This window comes from Cervus canadensis, chromosome 14 (genome assembly GCF_019320065.1).
Source record: "Cervus canadensis isolate Bull #8, Minnesota chromosome 14, ASM1932006v1, whole genome shotgun sequence".
Lineage (NCBI taxonomy): Eukaryota > Metazoa > Chordata > Mammalia > Artiodactyla > Cervidae > Cervus > Cervus canadensis.
The window spans coordinates 53640664-53668346 of record NC_057399.1 but is presented as its reverse complement, the minus strand read 5'-3'; the positions used below and the strand labels follow the sequence as shown (position 1 = coordinate 53668346).

General features: G+C 36.4%; 1 protein-coding gene across 3 annotated transcripts in view; it reads left to right on the top strand.

Moving 5' to 3' along the window:
- PLAA (phospholipase A2 activating protein) overlaps positions 1 to 23633 on the top strand; it is a 37487-nt gene extending 13854 nt beyond the window's left edge. For 2 of the 3 annotated variants that reach the window (XM_043486852.1, XM_043486854.1), the window contains 12 exons: positions 640 to 740; positions 828 to 948; positions 2910 to 3077; positions 3554 to 3689; positions 5805 to 5974; positions 9488 to 9645; positions 10321 to 10540; positions 12491 to 12562; positions 15758 to 15826; positions 18642 to 18743; positions 21117 to 21281; positions 22892 to 23633. In XM_043486852.1, the coding sequence (XP_043342787.1) occupies positions 640 to 740; positions 828 to 948; positions 2910 to 3077; positions 3554 to 3689; positions 5805 to 5974; positions 9488 to 9645; positions 10321 to 10540; positions 12491 to 12562; positions 15758 to 15826; positions 18642 to 18743; positions 21117 to 21281; positions 22892 to 23457 (2048 nt within the window). In that variant the 3' untranslated portion in view covers positions 23458 to 23633. The remainder of the gene's footprint in view (positions 1 to 639; positions 741 to 827; positions 949 to 2909; positions 3078 to 3553; positions 3690 to 5804; positions 5975 to 9487; positions 9646 to 10320; positions 10541 to 12490; positions 12563 to 15757; positions 15827 to 18641; positions 18744 to 21116; positions 21282 to 22891) is intronic. The other variant, XM_043486853.1, reaches the window with a different exon arrangement.
- The last annotated feature ends 4050 nt before the right edge of the window (positions 23634 to 27683 follow it).

Below are 27683 nucleotides of genomic sequence, written 5' to 3'. Positions count from 1 at the left end.
CTAATCTTTCTGTGTAACCTCTTCCTTTTTGCTAAGTCAGTTACATTGTTTTGTCTTCCTTGTCCTTGTAAATTAAGACCATTTATAGCATTACTGCCGGCAGTCTGCCATTTTAAATCAGAACTCTTGACTTTTTTGTTTCCATGTTTTCAGATAATTTTTCATATTTATAATTTTTGGCTTGTACAGTTTTACATCAAGATAAAGCATTTAATTAGCCGTCTCATTACTGTTGAACACTTAGCTTGACTCTATAGTTTTTTTGTCATGTTGACTAGCGTGACCCTAAATAACTATATAGTGTTGCAAAATCTTTTGCATTATTTTTCTGTATAGTTTCTTAGAACTGGAAGGGGTTGTGCAACCCACTTAATCCTGCTCCCTCCTTTTACAGATGAGGAATCTGATGTTAAATAATATGCCTGTGGTCAGACAGCTCCTAAATGGCATGGTTACGACTTGGATCCAGGGGGCCTGGCGCCAGAGTCTGTGCTCTTCTGTATTTCCATTGAGTTAAGCCTTAATTAGCTAAATACCCCCACCTCATAAAGTATATTTAAAATTGTAGTGTTTTAGTAACTGGCAAGATTGAGCATTTTTCTCTATGAAAATATGTTAATTAACCTTTTTTTCCTTTAGTTTGTAGTCTTTCCTCTGGCAAATTTGGGACATTACTTAGTGGCTCATGGGACACCACTGCCAAAGTCTGGCTGAATGACAAATGCATGATGACCTTACAGGTACAGTAGTTCTATGTGAGTATGTGATAAAATAATTAAATATGGTGATTCTGCGGCAACTTAACTTAATACCCATTTTCCTCACAGGGTCATACAGCTGCAGTTTGGGCAGTAAAGATATTACCTGAACAGGGCTTAATGTTAACTGGATCAGCAGACAAGACTATTAAACTGTGGAAAGCTGGAAGATGCGAGAGGACTTTTTCTGGTAAGGTCGCAGTAGACAGCTTTTATAATCTCATTGCTTCATATTTGCATAGATGATTTTTTTTTTAATTTAGAAGTTTTAAAGTGATACTTGAAAAACATCAGTGTATTTCAGCCATGTAATTTGGGTGAGTACAAATTTTCTTAACAGTTAATACGTCATATCTTTTTAAAAGCTGTACTGAGATCTGTCATAAGACAACCAGATATGGGCTAATGAATAGCTACTTCATAAGCTATAATATAGCTGTGTGCTTCTGTGTATGTTATTTATGTAATTTTTGGCACTCAGTTATGTTTTGGTTGTCATTTGAACGATTTAGCCTGAAACTTCCAAGCGTAAGTCTTACTAGGGTCAATTGAGTTACCTTCATATGTGAGGACAACCTCACTCATGCTTTTATTAATATTGAAATACATTGTTTAATAATAAGAATTTTCAGGCTTTGTTTATGTTGTACTTTTAGGTGGGTAGTCTTGTAAAACCTCAGCTATTAAATAACTCCTAAAATGAGGAATCGGCTGTCTAATACTAGTACTGATGATTTATTTGTGTGGCACTTAAATTTTTAATGTGATCTTTGTTTGTTTTTCCTTGCTTCTATTTATTCCTTAAAAGTTGATCAATCCTGGATAATACTGCGAGAAGTCCCTTGTGCAGATAAAACTACCTGTAGGTGGAAAATGGACAATGAGTTATAACCAGACATCCCTGTTTCTGCTTCCACACATACACTATATGTGTCAAGTTTTATTAATCTGTTATAGGTAATCTAAATCAGCAAATACTGAGCATGGGAAAGGTTTAGATGTCTGATCTCCTTTATTAGTTTACAAACTTCTGAAAATGTTTTGTCCTTCTAAAAAACATTGTAGCGACATCTACAGTGCCTCAATTAATATTGAAAAAATGAAATCTTATTACGTTTTTAAAAACATTTAATGTCCTTTGAAAGGATTAAATACATACACGTATATATATCTGGTTACACAATTAACACAAGTTTTGATTCAATAAATTCTTGCCCTTTTAAAAAAATCAAGTCCTTAATTTTTATTTTATCATTTTAATGCCTGCATTTATATAAATCAAGAAATATTTCCCTTGGTAAAGCAGCAATGTTTGGCTTTATATGTTTTGGTTGAATCAAAAGAGTAAGAGAAGTGATTATTTGAATCAAAAGAGGTAGGAATAAGAGGCAGGAAACTTGAATTCTTGCTTAACTCTGCCACTAACTTTGTGGTTTTAGATAAATTAATCTCTCTCAACCTATTTCACATTTGAATAAAGTTTATCCTATGATAGATTTTATTTCAAACTCTTAAATAATTGAAATCTTTTTTATAATCCTAGTTTTTCTTTTCTTGGTGCTTTATAAATACTAATGTTAGTATTATGTAGTAAGAAATTGAGGGGCTATTTACTTTGTTATTCATCTGTTATATTTGAGCATTGTGTATGTTATGAATAATAACTCGTGTTACTGGGAAAGAAAAGTTGAAATGAATTCTCAAGTAAAAATCATGGGGGAACTTCCCTGTTGGTCCAGTGGTTAAGACTTCACGCTTCCACCACAGGTGATCAGGTCTGATCCCTGGTTGGGAACTAAGTTGCCGTGTGCTGAGCAGCCAACAAATAAATAAGGGATTTTCTTTTGAAAAAAAAAATCGTGTGGATCAAAATCCTATTTCTGGAGGGTTTTAAGAAATAATGTAGAGAAGATATGATAAATATAAAATAACTTCCTAAGACTGGTGATTAAAAAATACTGCCAAAACTACACTACCAATTTTGGCTACCGTGCTTTTCTATGGGGAGAAAATGTATTTCTCTAACTTGAAAATCAGTTTTAAATATTCACTGGTATGTTCAATAGTGTTAGTAAATTAAAATACATAAAGCCATCAACCAAATGATCCATTTTTGTTGATTTTTATATATATACATATATTTTAATATAGGGCATGAAGACTGTGTAAGAGGCTTGGCAATTTTGAGTGAAACAGAATTTCTCTCCTGTGCAAATGATGCTAGTATTAGAAGGTGGCAAATCACTGGCGAGTGTCTTGAAGTATTTTATGGTCATACAAATTATATTTATAGCATATCTGTCTTTCCAAATTGTAAAGGTAAGATTGTCTTATACTACATATTTAAAATTTTGTGTTGAGTGTTGTTCTGTCCTATCTTGAGATTGGGGAGGTGGTGCAGAGTGCTAATGGTTTAAATCAGTTTTCAGTTTACTAACTATAACTTGAATAATATATTAACTTTATTTCATAAATATATTTTTCCTAAGGAGAAAACTATATGATCATCTTTATATTAATTCAGACTTGATGGTTGTGTTGTAAAAAGTTCTTGGGCATCTGAAGAAAGATTTCACATAATTTATTGGTGTAAAGTATAATAAGATGTGACTATACAAAAATGTAATTTTTTGAAGCTGTATATGGTATAAGTGACATATACGTAAAATTTAGAACTATGATTTATAAGTACTTTGGGGTTTAAAAATCAGTATGCCTATTTAGAAAGGTAGTGTATGTAAATGTACTGAATTTTATTTATTCAGGCTAATTTTTCCCGTATTCATTAATTTTAGATTTTGTGACAACAGCAGAAGACAGATCTTTGAGAATCTGGAAACACGGGGAATGTGCTCAAATAATCCGACTTCCAGCTCAGTCTGTCTGGTGCTGCTGTGTGCTGGGCAATGGTGACATTGTGGTTGGTGCGAGGTATTCACATTCTAGTCAATCAATCAATAATATGTGTCTAGGCCTTGGGTAGGGTGCACAGAGGTAAGCCATAGAATTTCAGGTCAACTGGGAGATCACAGGCATATTTATATTACTAAACAAAACAGTAGTAGGTATAACAGCTTTTGCATTAATGATACTTGATATATTACACTAGTATTGTATTACAGGTTGTACAGTTGAAACTTGAAATGAGAGAAATTACAAATTGGTGTGGGCAAACCTTTTGGAGAAGAAATTTGAATTGGGTTTTGAAAGATAATGAATAAAAACAGCAAAGAAAATTTCTGTCAAAAATAGAAGTACAAGTAAAGTGTGGCATGGGACCAGGAGTGGTGTGTGTGGGAGATGAAGGGAAGTGGTGGAGGACCAGTTCTAGGGCGCAGTGGCTGACAATGGGAAGGTGGTAGGGTGGGGCTTAGTCATGAAGAACCTGGAATGCTCGGCATTTGTTAGATTCAGTGCTTGGGGTTAAAGAGTTATAGCTCTTGAGTAAGAAGTGATGAACAGAACTTAAGGAATTACTAAATATGTAGGTTAGATTTAACTAGTGGTGACAGTGGACAGGAAACCAAATTAATAAGCAACTGTAGGAGTGGGATGTAAAGTTACGAAATATTATTACCCCCACAGTATTAATGGATAAAAGACCAAAAAATGAGATAATGCAGAGGGAAAATCAGAAAGGGGATGAAAGGAAAGGATAAAGTTTCAAAGTTTGAATGAGTAGAAGTCCACATTAATAAAAATGTAGAAGTGCGAGAACTGGTCTGGTGAGAAAGGTGATAACTTCCTGGGATCTGTGCTGTTAAGTCACAAATCAGGCACTGGGACTGGATCCCAGTGTAACAGCTGAGATTGCAGATCAAGATTAGCATCAAACTCCCAGAGACCAGGGATAGGGCATCTGAGAGACGAAACAGAAGGGGAGGAGCAGTACTAAAGGCTGAATTTGTGGTACACTGTGGATAGAGAAAAAAAGCCAGTAGCCAAAATCAGAAAAAACAATCCAGATGTTGAAATTCAAACTTGGAAAAAAAAAGATTTTGGAGGCCAATTGTGGTCAGTGTCAGTAAGTACATGAGGGGTTAAGGAATGAAAAGCTAGAAAAGCTTTTGGATTTGCTTTGAAAGATGTTACTAGTGACTTTTTTGACATCACATTTTGATAGAAAATGATAGAAAAAGGTAGTAAGAGGAGACAAAGACTTTTTTGAAGAAATGGATAAAGGAAAGGATCACAGACTACTCTGGCATTGAAGGCAAGAGGAAAGAGAGAGGGACAGCCATAAGAGAATACGGGGTCTACTAAAGCATGTGTCTTTTACTCCTTGGCTGGGTCAGGGTTATGTTGGTTTAGTTATTTTCACCCTAAACTTATTTAAAATTGAAGAAAAATAAATAAAGTGATAACGTTTACTGTTAGTAGAAAGTTAAGTAAGAAAGTTCACTATAGAGCTGAGTGAGATTAATACAGTTGAAAGTGGGTAACTTGCCTCCCTCACCACAAAATTTTGAAAAGAGAAATTACGGAAACCAAGTCATTTTCCCAAGAATAGAAATTGGGCCTGCCATCTAGTCCAGAGGTGAAGTTATTTTTTTTTTCTTTTTTGGGGTAACATTGCTAATTAATGGCATAGCAAGAACAGGCTCCATATGTTTCTAATGAATGGATATCGAGCATCTAGTATTTTCTAAGCCTTATGTTGGGCATTTGAGCCCTTTGTAAGTGAAACAGTTCACCACTCTTCTGTATACTGTAATAACTGTGTAATACTAACTTTGAAAGTGTATACTATATCTGTAGATTTTTGTGATGGTAAATATTTAATTTGGAATTGAAAATTGTGTTAAATATATATCTGTTTGTTCTTTGCCAGTAGCTTTTTTCTTAAAAAGTCTTTTTCCATCCTTTCTGTTGCCTTTGGAAAGAGAGTAGTGTGCTGAAATCAGCATAATTCTATATTCAGCAATAAATATGTAGTAACATTTTTCATATTCACATATACAGATTGTTTTTGCTTTGGATCTTTTAAGTGTGATAATGTTAATACATTGTGGTGATGACTTAAAATCAGTTTCTGTTTCATTACAGTGATGGTATTATTAGAGTGTTTACAGAATCAGAGGATCGGACAGCAAGTGCTGAGGAAATCAAGGCTTTTGAAAGAGAACTCTCTCAAGCAACCATTGATTCCAAAACTGGTGACTTAGGGGACATTAATGCTGAGCAACTTCCTGGGAGGGAACATCTGAATGAACCTGGTAAATATTTCAGTGTATCTAGTAGTAAAAAACGGTACCATGTTTGCCTTTTGGAATAATGAATGACAGGAAAAAAAGATTGTTTTGTGAAGTCATTCAGTATTCTCATTGCCAGGTACCAATTTCTGAGAATTTTTATTATGCATAATCACAATGAGAAACCATGTTCTTTTTGCCTCTTCCTTGTAGTTTTAAAGACTTTGAGCTAAGTTCCCCATAAATAGTAATCTTTTTTTTTTTTAAATACTTAGTTCGTATATATGGTAGGTGTTCAGAAGTCACTCATTTAATAACTTTTGGTTGACTTGATTCTCTGAGAGGCTGTATAGACTAAAAAATGAGTTTAAATAAATAATGCAATGTCTGTTTAATGAGTTAGGCGTCATTTGAGCTTAAAAGCAGGATAGTGGTTGTCTCAAATGAAACCTTGTGTTGGATGGATCCATGATCCCTTGGTCCATGGATCCCTGGGGATTCTGAGATCCTTTCAGGATATCCATATGGTCGTAACTAGTTTTGTAATACAAAAATGTTATTTGACTTTTAACACTGTGTTAACATCTGCAGTTACGGTATAAAAGCAGTGGTGGGTAAAACTGCTGGCTCCTTAGTACGCAGATCGAGGCAGTGGCACCAAACTGTTCAGGTAGTCATGGTGTTCTTCGCTGGCATGCAGTTGTTGTTTTTAAGAAAAAATGCATCTGCTCTTAGGCAGATGAAAAAGCATTAAAAATTGCATTTTGGCCCTTTAGTACATGTCTTTATCGTTCTGGATGACAAGATGTAAAGTACACCTACAGTGTACCAGAGCACCGCATGCCTCCGGGATAAGTACTTCTGCAGTCATTGGAGTTGCAGGCTGAACTTTCCCTTTCTTCATGGAATGCCACTTTTATTTCAAAGAACAGCTGAAGTTATTCAGACTTAGGTATTTGGAAGGCCTTTTTTGGAAAATGAACAAAATGAGCATGTCCCTTTAAGGAAAACAGTTGACAGTGTTGCCAAAGATAAAATTCAAACTTCCAACTGAAAATTGAAATTTTCAAAGACTTATAACATCAGTGGTCATATTAACAAATGCAACTTTTTAATATTGAATAATAAAATGTGTAGTCATATGGAAGATCTGCATAGATCAGTGGTTTAATCAGTGTTTTCCAGATGACCAGTTTGTGGTCTAACAGAATCATAAATGAGTAAAAAAATTGTTCAGAGTTTAATGGACCAATGGATTTTATTATAATAGAGCATGACAAGTTCATTGATAGGATTGTAGATTCTAAATTTGTAACCTTTTAGGATCTGCCCTGTAGAATATCCACATTTTTCTGAAAAGGCTATTAGACCAGTCCTGTCTTTTTCAACTGTATTATCTGTGTGACGCGGGATTTTCATAATATGCTTCAACCAAACAACAGATTACAAAGGTTAAATGCAGGGGCAGGTATGATAATCCAGCTGTCTTCCATTAAGAGAAACAGTAAAGAGATTTACAAAAACATACAACAATGCCAGTCTTCTCACTATATTTCTAAAACTAATTTTTCATTAAACTATTACTTATTCAATATGTAATGGATCTATTGGGCTTCCCTGGTGGCTCAGTGGTAAAGAATCTGCCTGCCAGTGCAGGAGGCGTAGGTTCAATCTCTGGATCCAGAAGATCCCCTGGAGAAGGAAATGGCAATCTACTCCAGTACTGTTGCCTGGGAAATCCTATGGACAGAGGAGCCTGCTGGGCTACTGTCCATGGGGTCACAAAAGACTCAGACACGACTTAATGACTGAACAATAACAAAGGGATCAATTACTGTTTTCCATGAAGTAAATATATTTTTTATTCTTCTCATTTCTAATTTCAAATTCAGTAAATCAACTGATACAAAACCCACATTAAAAAAGCTGTTTGGGTTTCTGAAACCAAAGTTTGAATATGGTCATATCATTTCATGTTTTTAATATTCTTACAGTTGTTTGCAAGAATGTAATCTTTCTGTCCATACATATATACACATTCAGTAAATATTTACTAGGTACTTACTGTGTGCCTGGCATTGTTCTAAACTGCAGAATACAGATTCTTTTGTCACAAATGTATATTCTACAGGAGGAGGCAGATAATTAAAAAGTAAGTAGATATACAAGTATGTCAGATAATAAATTCTATGGGAACAGTAAAGCAGGAGTTGAGTTTTAATAAAAAATAGGAGTTATAAATTCAGTGGTCAGGAAATGTAGGATACTTAGGATAGCACTAGTCGCTATAACAGGTAAATCCTAAAATCTTAGTGGCTTAACACAAGACAAGGTTTATTTGTTGTACATTTAGAGTTCAGTTGATGACAGGGTATCTTGGAGTATGTACTCCTCTAAGTCATTCAGGTGCCCAAGCTGAAATCACCATCTTCAGCAGGTGCTTGCAAGGTCCCCTTGGACCTTGAATCTAGACATTCAACCACTAGGTAGGATAAGAGGGGAGGGTAGAAGATGATGGACTAGGTTTGGAACCAGCACATATCACACCCTGAAGCTGAAACTGAAACTCCAATACTTTAGCCACCTGAGGTGAAGAACTGACCCATTGGAAAAGATCCTGATGCTGGGAAAGATTGAAGGCGGGAGGAGAAGGGGAGGACAGAGGATGAGATGGTTGGATGGCATCACCAACTTGATGGACATGAGTTTGAGTAGGCTTGGAGAGTTGGTGATGGACAGGGAAGCCTGGTGTGCTGCAGTCCATGGGGTCACAAAGAGTCGGACACGACTGAGCGACTGAACTGAACTGATATCATACCCACCCAGATTCCACCGACCATTACTCATATGTAATCTCAGGACTCTATTGGAATAGGAGCAGGAATCTCTAGAGGACAGCTAGGTGTCTCTGCCACTGACGGCCTTGTGAGAATGTGACTTTCAGGTAAAGTTCCTAATGAGGCTCAGAGGCAAATCTTGCCAACATCCGTGTGGACAATATAATAATCACAATAAACAGCCAGTGTAATAAGACTCTAGGGGGCTCCAGGGAGTAGGAGGCCCCTCCATCAGTCCAGCTGAGAAATAACGGTGGCCTGTAGGTAGCATTGGGGATGGTGAGAGGAGGTAGTTGTTCTAGCTGTATTTTAGTGATAGAGCTGACGGGATTTGCTGTAGGATTAGAGTTGAGATAAAGGAATCACTCTTCTACTCTTTTTGGCCTGATCAGCTAGAAGAATGGAGAATCATTTACTGAAATGAAGTATTGTCAGAAGACATTTATTAATAAAACTCATTTTACTTTTGATTAGCCAGCTACTTTTTTAGTAGAATCACATCTTTTTAACCATCCTTTATTTAATAGAGTTTCCTTTGAAGCATTATTTTCTTTTTGGCCATTTTCTAGTAGAATTATGCTTTTAAATATTTTGTTTAATAAAAAATTTTATGTATAAACTTTAACATTAAAAATTTTCAATCTAAATGTTTGTAAATTTTACTCTGCCATTCTCTGACTCACACAATTTCTTTTTTAAGGTACTAGAGAAGGACAGACTCGTCTAATCAGAGATGGAGAGAAAGTCGAAGCCTACCAGTGGAGTGTTAATGAAAGGAGGTGGATAAAAATCGGTGATGTTGTTGGGTCCTCTGGTGCTAGTCAGCAAACGTCTGGAAGAGTTTTATATGAAGGGAAAGTATGTCAACTTCTGCTTTCTAATTACCGTTATCTTAAAGCATTTGACAAATTAATGGTTTTGTTTCCCTTTCCCCATGCTAATAAAATTTTCTTTGGTATTTTGACATTTAAAAATACATTTCAATGGGGAGATTCTCTCTCAGTTTTTGACTAGATTTTTTAAAGTATCTTTGCATGCAGAGAGAGCTCCTTTTGTGATGGATGCATTGGCCATGATTTGCCTTTTGGTAGTTGGATGCATAAGCTATTCCCGACCATTTTGGGTTTGGCACTTCTGTGTGACCTTTCATCTCATGCTTCATGCCTAGCTATGTTTAACTTGACAGGCCATGAGGGACCCTGCAGGGCTGTGCTTATAATGCCGGCATGTGTTTTATGAACATGTTTTCAACAGCTAATACCTTTGGCCTTGAGATCAACTAATTGCCAACCAATCTTGGTTTTACAGTTAATGTGTTGTCATAATCCATCCCCTAAGTCTGCCCCAGTGAACTGTCATTCTTACAGCACATGCAGATGGTTGCTATTAATCAGTATCTGCCTAGTAGAAGTTTTAACATTGTGCTTTGGAGAAAGTTTAACACTATCATTATTAAAATAACTCTGTGTTATATATGTCTTTAGTATTTAACAGACAGTAATCATTTATTTCCTTTTGATATTCCCATTTAAGGAATTTGATTATGTTTTCTCAATTGATGTCAATGAAGGTGGACCATCATATAAATTGCCATATAATATCACTGATGATCCCTGGTTAGCTGCATACAACTTCTTACAGAAGAATGATTTGAATCCTATGTTTTTGGATCAGGTCGCTAAATTTATTATTGATAACACAAAAGGTCAAATGTTGGGACTCGGGAACACCAGTTTTTCAGATCCTTTTACAGGTAAGTTAGGGTTTGTATTAAGTCTTATGTATTAATAACTCCCATCAGTGTTGATTATCTTGTGTGTGTATGTTTAAACACCTATTATGATTAACTATTTAAATAAAAAAATACAAGATCTACAGCAGGATTTTGCTTCAGATTTATATCTTTGAGCTTCAAACTATATAGTAATTTTGTATTTATAGAAATAATTGTAAATTGTTCTCTTTCAATAATACAGCCACACTGTAAACTAAATAAAATTCAGAAACTAATTCAGCCATTTGAAATGAAAAGAAGCTTGTAAGTTCCTTTATGTTACTACTTCACGTTATTTTGGTGAAATTTATTAAATGGAAATTCTGTTTTCACATGGGGCTAAACTGGTTAGTTATGCATCAAATCTAGAACTGAACTGTGGGTAATTTTAGTTCATGTGTTATTTGTATTCCTCATGTTCATTTTAAGTCACTTGTTTATTACATAGTATACAGTGTTTAAAGTGTTATAAATAGGATTAGGTTTTCATACCAGGAGTATTATAACCCCAGTTGTGTTAGTTTTGAGTCCTCAAGTGGAGTTTAATTCTAGAAGTGTTAGCCTGAGTTCCAAGTCCTGGCAACCGAGGCTGTGGTATGGGAGGAAATACAATTCTCCCTCTTGTCTTAAATATAGGGTCAGCCCTAAATAAAATTTTTTTTTTCTTCTCCACCAGCCCATGAGAAGGCGATGATTGCTTCCAGTTTTATCCCCACCCAACAGACTGCCTCTGTTCTGCCCATCAAATCTGCTCCTTATCTCTACCAATAGCACTGTCCTCCACCCCACTGGCCCAGACTTCGCTTGAACAGCATCCTGGTTCCTGTCATTTCTGACCTCATCTTTCATATGCTGGTGTTCTTCCTTTTTACAAGGATTGCACATTCTGTTCTTGTCTCAGATATTTTTTTTTCTTCTTCCCTTACAGATGCTTCATGCTCCTAAATCATCTTCTTTCCTTCTAGTTCAAAATTCTGTTGTTCATTCACATCATAGAGCTAATCTCAGCTGCATGTTGATTTAAACAGCGGTATCAGACTGAATCACTACAGAACTACAAATAATGAAACCCTCCCAGATGCACTTGACAGAAAAAGGGAAAAGAAAGCTTATATCTGGATATTTTGCTTGGAATATCAGCCTACAGTACAAAAGAGTACTGTATTGTATAAGCTGTCTTGTGGGATAGATAGAGGACAGATGTTAAAGCAGCTGTCTGTGTCTGGAAATCTAACTGTCTCAGCTTTTTTGCTCTTCTGAAACTCTATCAGCATCCTCAGATATATCTTTGATAGATGCCTCCAATTATTTCCTTAGAGATCCTAACAAAACCTACTCACACACACCGCCCGTTTGTAAAGGAATAAATGGGAAATCTGCTTCCTTTGTGGCACTCGTCCCCTTTGTAATTTTCTTCTCCAGTAGGTTGTAAGCTTCAGTGGATACAAGCAATCTTGTTCCCTGCTGGATCTCCGCACTGAGTGTACTATTTGACACATGAATTAATGAACCTGGAGGTTCTCTAAAAGATTAACATTTGCTGCCTGTGGTTTTGATAGCAACAGCAGGAGGAATTCCAGTGAATTTGTATAGGAACAGGGACTGATTGTATGGTGTATTATTTAGGTCAGAGACCAACTCCAATTTATCTTTCTATATTTGGATTCCTAGTTATTTTACTATTTAAGTGCAGAAGCTAAAATATAATAAAAAGTATTAAAGTTAACAAAAACAAAACTTGGAGAATCACTGAAATTTTAGTTTTTTACTAACCAACTGTAAGACTTCTGACGGTAACTCCTCTTATTCTGTCTTTTGTTGCCTTGCTCTTTTTTCTCCACACTTAGAGTCTTCTGATGTAAGCAGTGTGCTCTTTATGAAAGTCAGAATTTTGACGTGCTTCAGATTTTCCTTTGTTTACATGCACAGGTGGCGGTCGGTATGTTCCAGGCTCTTCATCAGGATCTTCTAACACCCTTCCTGCAGCGGATCCTTTTACAGGTGGGAACCAGTTTTGAGCAATATGTCTTTCTTCCTAAAATACGTAATATTTTGCATTCTGTAGCTTAACATTTTGAAGATATAATCCATTAACTGGTAATTCCCTTATCTGTATTTCCAATTTTATGAATCTCCTTTTTAACTTCTTTTTTTTTTCCTTTTCCTTGAGTACTTTTCTAGCTTTCCCTCCTGACTTTTAATAACATATTATTAAAATTCATCATTTACTCCAGTGGTCCTTCCTGAAAGGAGAGCAGCATCATTAAAAGCCTAGATTTTAGAGTCAGTCAGACCTTGGTTCAAAATCTGGCTCTACCACTTATGAGAAGTTGGCAAGTTACTTAACCTATCTGAGCCTATTTTTTTTATCTGTGAAATTAGATAATAGGGGAATCCACCACCCAAGACACAGCATGAGTGCTGTCACTGGCGAGATGCTACTGATCATGAGCAGAGAAGGCGCCAATGTGAGTCCTGGATGTTGGATGGAGCAGTGCAGTCAAGAAGTTTGCCCAGGCACATTTTGCCTTTAGCATGGAAGGAGACAGTCCACCCAGCTACCCAGGATTAGTCTTCCTAATCTAAGTTATTAATGACCTTCATGAAGCCCTGGAAGTGTTGGTGTAGCTCTTCAAAGTGACTTTATTTACCAAAGGTACGCATGCCTCAGCATCAACACTACTGGAAAAAAAAATTGGACTTTAATGCAACTGAAGAATCTCTGTTTTCAGAATAGCATTTGATGTATTTTATGATGCTGTTGTTGGACCTTCAGCCAGAGTTCCTGGACAATGTACCAAATTTGGGAAGAGATTCATAGCGTTTATGGTATCTTTTGGTCCTGCAGACTTAGTACTGTGAGCCCCAGAAGTGATACCATATGGCCCTATCTAAACCATAGAAGGGACCCACACACAACCTTGGGTCATGTCCTGAAGCTGTGAGCTGCTCTCACTAGGCTTCCCTTCTCCTGAGAATGCACTGGTGGCCCAGATGCAAATAGCTCTACCCTGTGCAGTGTACCAGTGTACTACAAAAACCAACTATCAAGCAAAATGTTGTGATAGCATGATGGCTATTAAGGAGGTCTTTGGTGACCCTGAAAAGGTAGGAAAGATCTGAAGAGTAGATCAGATGATCACTTTCTCTGTCGGCATACTCAGGTACAGTGATGCCCTGAAACTTAGAACAACAGAGTTCCTGAATCTCATTAGCAGCTCTTTTTGGAACAGAAAGACTATTACACCAAGCTTCAAACAGTACCAACAAAGTCAAGAGAACAACTGGGGCCATCGTAACCGGAGCATGTCTCACTGTTGCACAATATCAATAACTCAGAAGATTCACTGATTATGGAGATATGCAAGATAGCATACTAAAAATCCAGGAGAATTCTGAAGTAATAGGTTAACTGATCCACAGTTATCAAAAAGATAGATAACAACATTTCCATATTGAGATGTTATAAAAAATTCTGTAGTACATTTAGCAAAATGCCTGGAATATATTAATAATGTTTAAGCCCTCAATATATGTTAGCTCTTATTATTATTGATGTTGTACCTCCAGTTTTACCAATAGCCCTGGGGCCAGAAGATTTCTGCATCTTGCTTACAACTTAAGGTCAATCTTAATTCTTTTTTTTTTCCCTTATTTATGGAATGCTTGTTTGAGTTAGTTATTGCAAGGTCCCACCCGCAAAAATTCTGATACACTACATTAGTGAGGAGGTTAAAAATACGTAAAGTCTGGCCCCTTAGCCAGGAATTCTGATTAAGTGGTCTTTTTAAATTTTTTTAATATTTATTTATTTATTTTTGACTGTGCTGGGTCTTCATTACTGTCCATCGGCGTTTTCTAATTGCAGGGCTGTGGGGGCTCCTCGCTAGTTGCTGTGCGCAGGCGTCTCACTGCAGTGGCTTCTCCTGTTGCAGATCATGCTGGGCTCTAGGGTGTGCGGGGCTCCAGTGATTGTGGCACACGGGCTCAGTAGTTGCAGCAGCTCCCAGGCTCTAGAGTACAGACCCCGTAGTTGTGGTACATGGGCTTAGTGGCTCCATGACATCTTCCTGGACCAGGGATCAAACCGATATCCCCTCCATTGCAGGATGAATTCTTAACCACTGGACCACCAGGGAAGACCCTGATTAAGTGGTCTTGGATGTGGTTTGCTGTCTAGGTAGTTTTGAAAGCTCCCCATTGGTTTCTAAAATGAAGCTAATTTGGAGTACCACTAAGCATTTATGGGCAGGTCCTGGGAATCTGCATATTGAACCAGTGACTCTCATTCAAATTGGTCTGTGCCACATTTGGCACAGTGTAGGACTACATTCTGCCTCATAATGCCTTGGGCAAATTATTCAGCCTTCCTTTTGTGAATTTTTATGAATAACAATGATACCTAATTAATATTTAAATGAATTCCTGCATATAAGATACTTAGCTTGCTAGCCAGCATATTGTGAAAACTCAGCAAATCCACTTACTTTGTGTTCTTCATTATTTTAATGAATGCCATTCACCTCTGTAGTTTTGTTTTTTAGTTTTGTTTGCTTTTTCTGTATCTGTTGCACTGATTATACCAACTCCTGAATGTTAAAATCAGAGGGGCTAGAATAATAAGTAGCTCATCTTCCTTCTTCCCACAAAAGCTGATCCAGGACTCTGAACATCTCCAAATTCTGCTGATTCTCTATACTTGTTTTTCCTGTTTCTTTCTTTCCATTGTCAATAAAGCAGCTACAAGAATTCTCAAATGTGAGACTGGGCTCTTATCATGGAATCTCTGACTGTTACCTAGTTTCTTTTCTGTTTGTCTTATATGCCAGCGAACCCTGTGTCTATATTTCAATAGAATAGTGTCCATGTTTATAATGAAAACTTGTGACTCTCTCTCCAGTCTAATAGCCCTTGTAATTCATTAAACTTCTATAATTATAGTATATAAGGCATGTAATTACTTGAGGATAACTTCTCTGGCTAATTTTATTGGAATCTAACTACATGCCTGATAATATTCTAAGCATTTTGCTGTATTAAATTTACAACCCATTTATTAAGCCAGTTTATTAAGATGTCATTCTGAAAGTGTAACTAATAATGAAAATAATTCATTCTGTGTAAAGAAGGAGCAGTTTGAACTTTAGTATAATGTGCCATTACCCTGTGCTTACTATGAGTATTATTGCATTTTAGGTGGTGGTCGGTATGTACCAGGGTCTGCAAGTATGGGAACTGCCATGGCTGGAGTCGATCCATTTACAGGTACACACTTTTCACTTCCTTTTCTTGTTTTTAGATTTTTAAAGTTCATTAGAACTTTTATGTAATAAAAGTTTAAGAAAATTGGCATCTTCTTCTTGCTGGAAAACATTTTATACAGTAAATCAAGACCAAACACTTTTCGAGTGTTCTCAGAATTGTGTCATTACCTCATGCTGGAATCATCTGGGTAGCTTAGAAAAAGTCCTTCAGCCTCATCCTCAGTGATGCTCACTTGATCTAATGTTGCTCTGGGTTGAGGTCTTAGCAAGGGTAGTTTGATAATTTTCTCATATGCAACCGGGATGGAAAAATGCTGTTCTGTGTTAAGGCTGGTTTCCTCAGTATCCTTACAAAGTCTTAGTTTGTTCCCATCTCTTCCTCTTCATTCTTACATAATGTGTTTAGAATGTTATTTACTGTATTACACATTGAGAGGACTCAGAAAGGAATTTGCTTTTACCATTTAGGCCTGGAATATTTGGCTTTTCCCTGAGCAAGTTTTTTTTTATTCTTAGTATCTAGCATAGACTCCAGCACATCTTACTCGTTCATCATTGTTGAGTATATGCAGGCATTCTTTTTCCCTCTGTATTGACTGCCAGCAAAATGCAGAAGTGAGTTTGTGGTTCACCTCTTGAAAGTTTGAGAGATCTCTTGGCATATATATTTCCCTATTTATTATTTTTTTAAATTTATTTTATTGAAGTGTAGTTGATTTACAGTGTCGTATAACTTCTGCTCTAGAGCAAAGTGATTCAGTTATATATCAATATATATTCTTTTTCATACTCTTTTCCATTATGGTTTATCACCCTAGTGGAAAGTGATTCAGTTATATATCAATATATGTTCTTTTTCATACTCTTTTCCATTATGGTTTATCACCCTAGTGGAATTATTGAATATAATTCTTTTGTATTGAATACGGTTCTCTGTGCTGTTCATTCAGTAGGACCTTGTTGTTTACCCACTCTGTATCATTGTCTACCTGTTTATTATTTTATGAGAAATATAGAGAATATATGTGACATGTTATTGAGCATAATAAAAAGTTCATAAACCCACCACTCTACTTGAGAATTAAGTTGGAATATGATTTTGTAAGCTATTTTTTTCATTGTAAAAGTAACATTGGCTGGCAGTATTGAAGTTTAACATAGTGATTAATTAAGATTAAGGACTCTGGAGTGAGAATGCTTTGATTGAAGTTTCAGTTCCACTACTTTTTATGTGTTTTACCTTGAGCAAGTCATTTTGTTTCTGTCTTTTTCTCATTTGCAAAATTATATCTACTTTCTAGAGTTAAAAGAGTTTAAAATTACAAAATATATAAAAATAATTTTCTACAAAATAAATGCTTAGTAATCTTAGTTGTAGCTGTTATACTACAAAAGAGTCTTAAATTCACAATATTTCCTCCATTTTTCAGAAATTAAAGTCTTTTAACAATTTTTATATACTGGACCTTTATCTTAGCCATTGTCATCGCTCATCTAGACTAATGAAACAGTGGCCTCTGAATTGGTCTCACAGTGGTCCTCTGTTTATGCCCCTCCCATGATTAAAGCACTATTACAGCTCCCCAGTGACTGCTTTCTCTTGCCTTGCATCACATTCCTTTCTGCCTCTTTTCTGCCATACTGACCTGCTTCAGTGTCTTAAATGTGGCGTGCTGTTTTCTACCTTAAGAGTTTGGTACATGTTGTTCTCTTTTGGAATATTTGCACCTTCTGCATTGCTACTTAGACCACTAATTGTTGTTTGGCTTTTCCCTTCCTTTTTCTTTTTTATTTAATTTTGCTATATAGTATTTACTAAATGACCTTAGTGAAACTTCCTGGACACGCATATATGGCCTCTTGCTAGATTCTCTTCTCTGTCATAAGTTCTCAGTGCATCCTGTACTTTTCCTTCAGAGAACTTTTCATTGTGCTTAACTGTTTGGATGATAATTTGATTTGCAATTTCCTTACCACATCTAGACTCTTTAACAATCGGGAGTACAGGCAGTGTCTTTGATCATGTCAAAAATTTTTTATCTTTGGAAGCAATTACAATTAATTTTGTGCACTTAACTCATTCTTCATTTATCTAACTTCCCCCTTTCTACTTCTAATATACTAGAAGATCAAAATGTTTTATTCACATTTTTGCACAATACCTTAATTTTACATCAGAACAAAAACGTTGTATAAATTAAGATTTGAAATGAAAGTAAGACATAAATTAGATTTAAATTATATTTCATTGAATTAGCTTCATTTAACTTTATTTACTGAGTTTTCATCTGGTGGCTATGTTTTGTTCATCATCAGATACAGAGTTAGTGTTACTATAATGGAGATTGAAGAAGTAAATACATATTCCCTTCAGGAACTTATAACTTGGGAGGGATTTATGAAAATGATTGGAGAAAATGACAGTGCCTACTACATCATTTGGAATGAGAAGAGAGATCAATTTCTCCTAGAGAAGGAGAAACTGGAAAGTTTCATAATTGTTTTGTATTCTTTGATCTTTTAAAAACTTTCAGTTTAGATTGAATCTTAAAAATATGAGAGAAGTAGAAAATATGAAATGAAAAGGCTTTGTTTTGCATTTAAGCTCCCTTTCCCAAATCTGAAATTTATTATATGAACAAATACATGCAGTATATAAAATCTTAAAGATTTGTTTTCTTTCTGTTTTTTTTTTCTGAAGTGGGTTGTTACTGCTTGCACTGAATAGTTATATATCTCTAATTTTGATGACAAAAGTCAGAAAAATCTTGCTTTTGGCCATTCTGAATGATTTTCACCTTCTATTCTGTAAACAGGAAACAGTGCCTACCAATCAGCTGCATCTAAGACAGTGAATATTTATTTTCCTAAAAAAGAGGCTGTCACTTTTGACCAAGCAAACCCTACACAAATATTAGGTAAGTTTGTTTTTAAAATTTATTTATTTTTAATTGGAAGATAACTGCTTCACAATGTTGTGTTGGTTTCTGCCATACGTCCACATGCATCAGCCACAGGCATACATGTGACCCCTCCCTCTCGAACCTCCTTCCCGCCTCCCTCCCCATCCCATCCCTCTAGGCTGTCACAGAGCTCCAGGTTCGAGCTCACCGCGTCATACAGCAAATTCCCTCCAGCTGTCTATTTTATGTGTCATAATGTGTATGTTTCAGTGCTACTCTCTCTCTTCATCCTACCCTCTTCTTCCCCCACTGTGCCTCCATTGCTGCCCTGCAAGTAGGTTCATTAGTTCCATCTTTCTAGATTCCATATACATGCATTAGTGTACCCTGATAGCTCAGTTGGTAAAGAATCCACCTGCAATGCAGGAGACCCCTATTCAATTCCTGGGTTGGGAAGATCTGTTGGGGAAGGGATAGGCTACCCACTCTAGTAATCTTGGGCTTCCCTTGTGGCTCAGCTGGTAAAGAATCCACCTGCAGTGCGGGAGACCTGGGTTTGATCCCTGGGTTGGGAAGATCCCCTGGAGAAGGGAAAGGCTTCCCACTCCAGTATTCTGACCTGGAGAATTCAATGGACTGTATAGTCCCTGGGGTTGCAAAGAGTCAGACATGGCTGAGTGACTTTCACTTTCATACAACATTTAAGTAAGTGTGTTTTAATTAAATACTTTTCTCACATATCCACAGATTCTGAGATGCTCTCTCAAGGCTATTTCTCTCCTAAGCATATGCTGGGAACCAGCTGCTTACATGATAGAGATTTATATTTTGGTATTACACAACTGAGTCAACTAAAAATATACAACCTGATAATGGATATTAATACTTTATAAGAAACCTTACACAAATCTAAGTAAATACTTTTTGATGACTTTACTGAAAAAATATTAAAAGGGAAAAATATCAATCCTATCCCCTAAATTCTTACGGTTTTCAGAAAAAAAATAAAACGAATAAGCAAAGCATTTAAAAAGCAAAGATCTTGTCTGTAAATCTGAAACTGCTCAGTTGGCTTTGATTACTTTTTCTGCTAATTTATTTTCCTCCAAACAAAATGACTAGGGTTTTTCTTTTTGTTTGCTTTTGACTAAGAGTATTACTATGTTTGCCACAAAGATTATGGTGAAAGTCTATTGAGATGACGTACATATCTGAATATATGACAGTGGTGTTACTGTTTTGGAGGGGGGTGTTGTTTTGCTTTATTTTTTGTCATTATTTTTCATAACATCTTTATAAAAATCCATAGGTCTTTTCTTAATTGCTTTTTTTAACAATAAAGAAATGTATACACAATTTTAGGCAACTTGTCATTTTTAAACTCTTATAGAGATCTAAAAGATCTCTTACTATTTGCATTCCCTAAATAAGATTTGTTTTAATACTCTGTTAAACAGCTTTTAATGCCAAAGAATAATAAAACAGATCCAAGTTTCCAGTTACAAATGGTAAAAATTTTGAAATTTTAACTTCTTTATTCTTTGAGATAAAGATTTTTGACGAAATAATGTTGGATGACTCAAAGTAACATTAATGATGACACGGATGCTGATATTGAAGTTGCATGTGAAGAGTTTGAAAGAAGTTGTTTCATGAAGTGTGAATATGGCGGGAAAGGCAATATGTCCATTAAACGTGTTTAAATAATGTGATGTCAAATGTACAGATGGAACTAAGTTAGTTAATTAAATACAAATACACATTTAGCTTTTTGACCGGGCTTCCCAGGTGGTGCCAGTGGTAAAGAACCCACCTGCCAGTGCAGGAGACACAGGTTCAATTCCTGGGTTGGGAACATCCCCTGGAGGAGGGCATGGCAACAGTATTCTTCCCTGAGAATCCCATGGACACACAAGTCTGGCAGGCTATCTATAGGGTTGCAAAGTGTCAGACACAACTGAAGCAACTTAGCATGCACGCAGCTTTTTGACTATATCATTGGTAGTCATAGAAGTTGATGTTAGTTGGCTAAAAGTTATAAATTTTCTCAGTAAGAAAGTAAGGGATTGACTTACATGTGCTATCTAATACTGCTTTGAAAAGCATTTAAAATGATAACAAATATAGTATACTTAAAAACTTACTCAAAAAGCTTAGAAGATCTTAGAGGATAACAAAGAAATCATCACAGTAACCTTTCTTTTTCTATACTGTACTTAGCTTAAAAATACTCACAGGCCTTATTTTATGGTCTTTGATAATTGCTGTGAAAAATCTTGGCCTCCCCATGGTGTGTGGTAGCGTGTTCTTATTGAAAACGTTGACACTTATATATTGTATGTGGCTAATTACATTTAGAGAATACTGATGGTTTGCATTTGGTTCTAGGCAAACTAAAGGAACTTAATGGAACTGCATCTGAAGAGAAGAAGTTAACTGAGGATGACTTGGTACTTCTTGAAAAGATACTGTCTCTAATATGTAATAATTCTTCAGAAAAACCCACAGCCCAGCAACTTCAGATTTTATGGAAAGCTGTTAACTGGCCTGAAGGTACAAAAATACTTTTAAAAATGTAACCAGGAAGCAGAGAGTATATCTTTTTATTCCTATCCATACTACTGGTGTTTTTAGATTAAATAAAAGTTAAGGTGGTAGTTGAAATTTGCATTGAAAAACACTTAACAGGATTCACTGTACCGCTCTAGTCCATAGTCTTCTCTGGTCATATACCTATGAGAATCTGAAGGTAGTGTGATGATCCCCATACATGGACCATTTTGTACACTCTTCCAGAGCATTTGTGAATCCCCTGCGAGTCATACATGAAACTCTTTGTGACCTGTTAACCATAGGCTACAAACATTTGCTCCAAATATTTTTTCTCTTATTTAATTTACTTAATTCTTTTTTATTCCAAAGTACCATCTTTCCTGTTGTTTTTTCATATGATTGATTTATTGGAGGAAAAAAATCATTTTTCTTGCAGAATGCCCCATATTTTGAATTTGACCGATCACTTAATGTGTCCATCTGTCTCTTGTTTTTAATGTTAGACATAATTAGATTCTGGTTCAATAGTTTTTTTCAGGTGAATATCCTTTATAAATGATGTTGCATACTACCTTTATATCCCAGGGCCCATAATTTCTGCTTTGCTCACTTTCAGTGATAATAAGATTGTTTGGATCATTCATTCTTGTTCAGTCACTCAGTTGTGTCCGACTCTGCAACCCCATCGACTGCAGCACTCTAGGTTTCCCTGTCCTTCACCAGCTCCCAGAGTCCGCTCAAACTCATGCCCCTGAGTCAGTGGTGCCATCCAGCCATCTCAGCCTCTGTCGTCCCCTTCTCCTCCCGCCTTCAGTCTTTCCCAGCATCAGGGTCTTCTCCAGTGAGCCAGCTCTTCACATCAGCTGGCCAAAGTTTTTGAGCTTCAATCAGCCTCAGCACCTTTCAGTGGTGGCTCAGCTGGTAAAGAATCCGTCTGCAATATGGGAGACCTGGGTTCCGTCCGTGGGTTGGGAAGATCCCCTGAAGAAGGGAATGAGGAGAATACTCCAGTATTCTGGCCTGGAGAATTCCATGGACTATATAGTCCATGAGGTCTCAAAGAGCCAGACACGACTGAGTGACTTTCACTTTCCTTTAGGATTGACTGATTTGATCTCCTTACAGTCCAAGGGACTCTCAAAAGTCTTCTCCAACAGCATGGTTTTAAAGCATCAATTCTTCAATGCTCTGTATGCTCTCAACAGTATGAAAAGAGCATTCATTCACTTGGCGTCTATCCAGTCCCTTAACTGTATCTCTCCACCAACATATATAAGCATCCTATTAGCATTTGTCAGCTAGAATTCTTTTATAAAGAATTTTCCCTCCTCAACTATTTGGTCTTGTTTTAGGATTTTTTTAAAAGCAAGTTCCCAATACTATTTTTTTCCACAAGTATTTATTGAATACTCACTGTATGTCAAGCTATCTTAATAACCCAGGAGAGTTACCATGTTTTAAAGCAGATGTGATCTTAGAGCAATAATTACAGCCTCTAGAAATATGAAAAATCAGTTAACACAAAATTTAGAAATATATGCAATTTGTAAAGCAGGCATATGATTTTTAACATGTTTAGTTTTTTAACAATAAATTTTTCTTTTTCACAGATATTGTCTTTCCTGCCCTTGACATTCTTCGGCTGTCAATTAAACATCCCAGTGTTAATGAGAACTTCTGCAGTGAAAAAGAAGGGACTCGGTTCAGCAGCCATCTCATCAGTCTTCTGAACCCCAGAGGAAAGCCAGCAAACCAGCTGCTTGCTCTGAGGACTTTTTGCAATTGTTTTGTTGGCCAGGCAGGACAAAAGCTCATGATGTCCCAGAGGGAATCACTGTTGTCCCATGCAATAGAACTGAAATCAGGGAGCAATAAGAACATTCACATTGCTCTGGCTACGTTGACCCTGAACTATTCTGTGTGTTTTCATAAAGACCATAACATTGAAGGGAAAGCTCAGTGCTTGTCAGTAATTAGCACAGTCTTAGAAGTTGTACAAGACCTCGAAGCCACTTTTAGACTTCTTGTGGCTCTTGGGACACTTATCAGTGATGATTCCAACGCTGTACAATTAGCCAAGTCTTTAGGTGTTGATTCTCAAATAAAAAAGTATGCCTCAGTATCAGAACCAGCTAAAGTAAGTGAATGCTGTAGACTTATCCTAAATTTACTGTAACGGTGGGGTAGGGGACTGAGATTGTAATTTGATGAGTGTTTTTTTTTCTTTCACATTTCACATGACTGATTACAGATGATGAAACAAATGCTGTGGATTAAGTAAAATTTCAGATCCTGTAAAGTGGGATAGTGGGGAGAGGGGAAACAAAGGAGAAATAAAATTTTTGCACTGATGAACTGTGAAATTTTCCTGTGTAATGTGGGCAGGTTTCTAAGAGCTTTAGAGATAAATTAAGAATGAGCTATGACCACCAACAACACAACTACAGTGGCAGAATTCCCTTACATGAGCCACCTAGAAGAAAAGGGCTTTTACTTATGCAATCTGCTTTTGCTGTTATACTTGTATACCCCAGATTGTTATTTGTTGGTGGTTGTCTTTTATTTAATTTCCACTCTATTCATTTTCATTGCTTGATTCAACAGCACTGATTGATTTCAAAGTCTTGTTTTAGGACAAATGCTTTAGAATTAAAATTATGTTTGTTATAAATTATCCCATTTGTTGAGAAGATATAAAATAATTTCTTCATTTAAGTCCTTTGTAAATAGAAAGTTTGTTTAATGGCTTATTTTTAGATGAAGTGAGAGCAAGTTACTAATTTGTTAGGTATCTGAAAGCAAATTTGTTAGGTATCAGTTCAGTCAGATGAAGCCCCGAATTGACTACAAGTTTATGATCCAGTTTCTTTTCCCCTTCACTATTTGGGATAACTTCATTATTCCAGTTTGAAAAATAATCTGATTGTTTATTTTTGGTCATTTCTATATATCAGAGGAAGTTTGGAATGTGTTGAATATTAGGCAGTTGTGCAAGCAAGAGTATATCAAACTGTTATTTGCAAGTCCAGAGACTGTCATGGGGAATTAGTATTTTTGAGCCCCTAAACATGGTCCCAGTACTGTGTTGAACACTTTGATATTTAATTCCCAAATCTCCTTAAATGTAGGATGCTGTTACCTCTGTTTTCAGAAGTAAAGATGGTGGGATGAATCAGGATGGAAAAAAGGAAAAGTACATACCATTCTATACTTCGTAGAGAACGAGTTGGGAAGGGGAGCATATCACAAGTTTGTCTATGAACATCCTAGCAACTGATACCAAGTAGGAACCAATCCATTAATTACTAATTTATTGTTTAAGAGGACATCAATTTCTTGAGAGAAGTTTGACTATTCCTAATCTAAAATAATGAGCATTATTGCCAACATTTATGGTATATAGAACCATGAATTTCCTGACTTAATGCCAAATTATAGTCTAAGAAGAACAATTTTTACTCAAGGAAGGAAGCCATTTTAATTGTCTGGATTAATTCAAGGTAAAACTTCTGGCATATCAAAACAGAATGGGTAAAATGTAAATTGAAGGGACATATATTTTGCTAAGTATTAAACTGCCATTTTCTGGTGTGTACCCAGACTTTAAATATTGTTTGCTGGTTCCGTTAGTAACCCATGCTTTGCTTTTTTAGCCTAATCGGGATTTAAGGGGTTAAGTCCAGGTTAAATGACTACATTAATAGTATAACCTGGTTCAGCCTGGTTTGTTTACAATACAGTGCTTTGTTTTTAACATCTTGTTTAGCATGCAATTTTAAGTACAGTTTATCTGCAATATTTTGAAATACTAGGCACCTTTGTATAATGGTAGGATGTAGAGTCTTGGTTAAGAATAGATTACTAAATTACTTTTTCCCATGATTATTTTTTTCTAAACAGAAAAATACACATTCATTGAATAAGACCAACACACATTAAATAAAAATTGGCTATAATTCCACTACCCAGAGAAAACCATTCTTACTTAACATCTTGTGCCACATCAATGGGTATGTAAACATGTTTTATTTTTTAAAAAGGATTGTATGATACACATTGTTCAATAACCTGATTTTTTATCTTAACATTTAGTACACATATTTCCATCTTAATAAATACTATTTTATATCCATGTGCCCATTTCCTATTATCTGACATTGTTTCTAGTTTCCAACTGTTAAGCAATGCTATGCCAATACAAAGTTCATACAAATTCCTTAGGATACATTGTATACTTGGATACAGTGGTGGGTGGGTCAAGTCAGTGCACATTTTTTAAACTTTGATAAATGCTGTCAAATCACTTCCAGTGATAAAAGTCTTGTGGTTAATGTCCATATTGCATTAGAAATAGTTGCCTGCAAAAGATATGTTATCTTTGCCTCTAGTTCATAACTATTACAGTCCCTCTAGCATTAGTGTTTTTTTTTTTTTTTTTTAGCTGCACTAGATCTTAGTTGTAGCACGCAGGATATTCTCACATTCAGTTCAGTCGCTCAGTTGTGTCCGAGTCTTTGCGACCCCATGAATCGCAGCACACCAGGCCTCCCTGACCATCACCAACTCCCGGAGTCTACTCAAACTCATGTCCATCGAGTCGGTGATGCCATCCAGCCATCTCATCCTCTGTCGTCCCCTTCTCCTTCTGCCCCCAATCCCTCCCAACATCAGGGTCTTTTCCAATGAGTCAACTCTTCGCATGAGGTGGCCAAAGTATTGGAGTTTCAGCTTCAGCATCAGTCCTTCCAATGAACACCCAGGACTGATCTCCTTTAGGATGGACTGGTTGGATCTCCTTGCAGTCCAAGGGACTCCCAAGAGTCTTCTCCAACACCACAGTTCAAAAGCATCAATTTTTCGGCGCTCAGCTTTCTTCACAGTCCAACTCTCACATCCATACATGACCACTGGAAAAACCAAAGCCTTGACCAGATGGACCTTTGTTGGCAAAGTAATGTCTCTGCATTTATATGCTATCTAGGTTGGTCATAACTTTCCTTCCAAGGAGTAAGCATCTTTTAATTTCATGACTGCATTCTCTCATTACCTTTTTTAAAAGAATATGTTAGGAAATCCCCTAACATTTGGTCCAGTGGTTAGGACTCCATGCTTCCACTGCAGGGGGACTGGGTTTGATCTAGGGGAACTAAGATTCCACATACTGCATGGTGCAGCCAAAAAAATAAAAATAAACAGGTATGTTGTTAGGACTTCATGACTAGCTGAATTTATAAACAATACAAGAACAACAAAAAATTCATGTATCTTGTAATCTTAAATGATTGAAGAGGCATAGCTAAACATTCTTCACAAAGATAATTCTGAAGAAAAGAGTGGGTTGTAACTTCCTTAATAGTTATCGGTTATGATTATTTTGTGAAAAATGATAAACTGTGTAGAGGATTGTGACATAATCATTCTTCTTGGAGGTTTTAAGATAGAAATTATCCACCTGCCCCTGAGAGTAGGAAATACTGTTCAATCATTTTTAAAATAATTTATAATTCTAATTTCTAGTGCATTCTTCTATAGAAAATGATATAAAGTATCTGTCTGGACTGCTACAACAAAAATACCATAGATTTGGTGACTTCTCACAGTTCTGGAGACTGGGTGGTCCAACATAAAGGTGTTGGCATACTTGGTGTTTGGCAAGCCATCTTCTGGCTCTCATGCTGTCTTTTTCCTGTGTCCTTGCATGGCTGAAGGAGGAGGGAGCTCTCTGAGACCCCTCATTCATGCAACCTCCGCTCTCCAGATCAAATGACCTCCCAAAAGTGCCACCTCCAAATACCATCACATAGGGGATTGTTTCACATATTTCGAGGGGACTAGATCTGATAGAGTGCCTAATGAACTATGGATGGAGGTTCGTGACATTGTACAGGAGACAGGAATCAAGACCATCCCCAAGAAAAAGAAATGCAAAAAAGCAAAATGGCTGTCTGAAGAGGCCTTACAATACCTGTGAAAAGACGGGCAAAAAGCAAAGGAGAAAAGGAAAGATATACCCATTTGAATGCAGAGTTCCAAAGAATAGCAAGGAGAGATAAGAAAGGCTTCCTCATTGATCAATGCAAAGAAATAGAGGAAAACAATAGAATGGGAAGGACTAGCGATCACTTCAAGAAAATTAGAGATACCAAGGGAACATTTCATGCAAAGATGGGCTCAATAAAGGACAGAAATGGTATGGACCTAACAGAAGCAGAAGATATTAAGAAGAGGTGGCATGAATAAACAGAAGAACTGTACGAAAAAGATCTTCACAACCCAGATAATCACGATGGTGTGATCACTCACCTAGAGCCAGACATCCTGGAATGTGAAGTCAAGTGGGCCTTAGGAAGCATCACTACAAACAAAGCTAGTGGAGGTGATGGAATTCCAGTTGAGCTATTT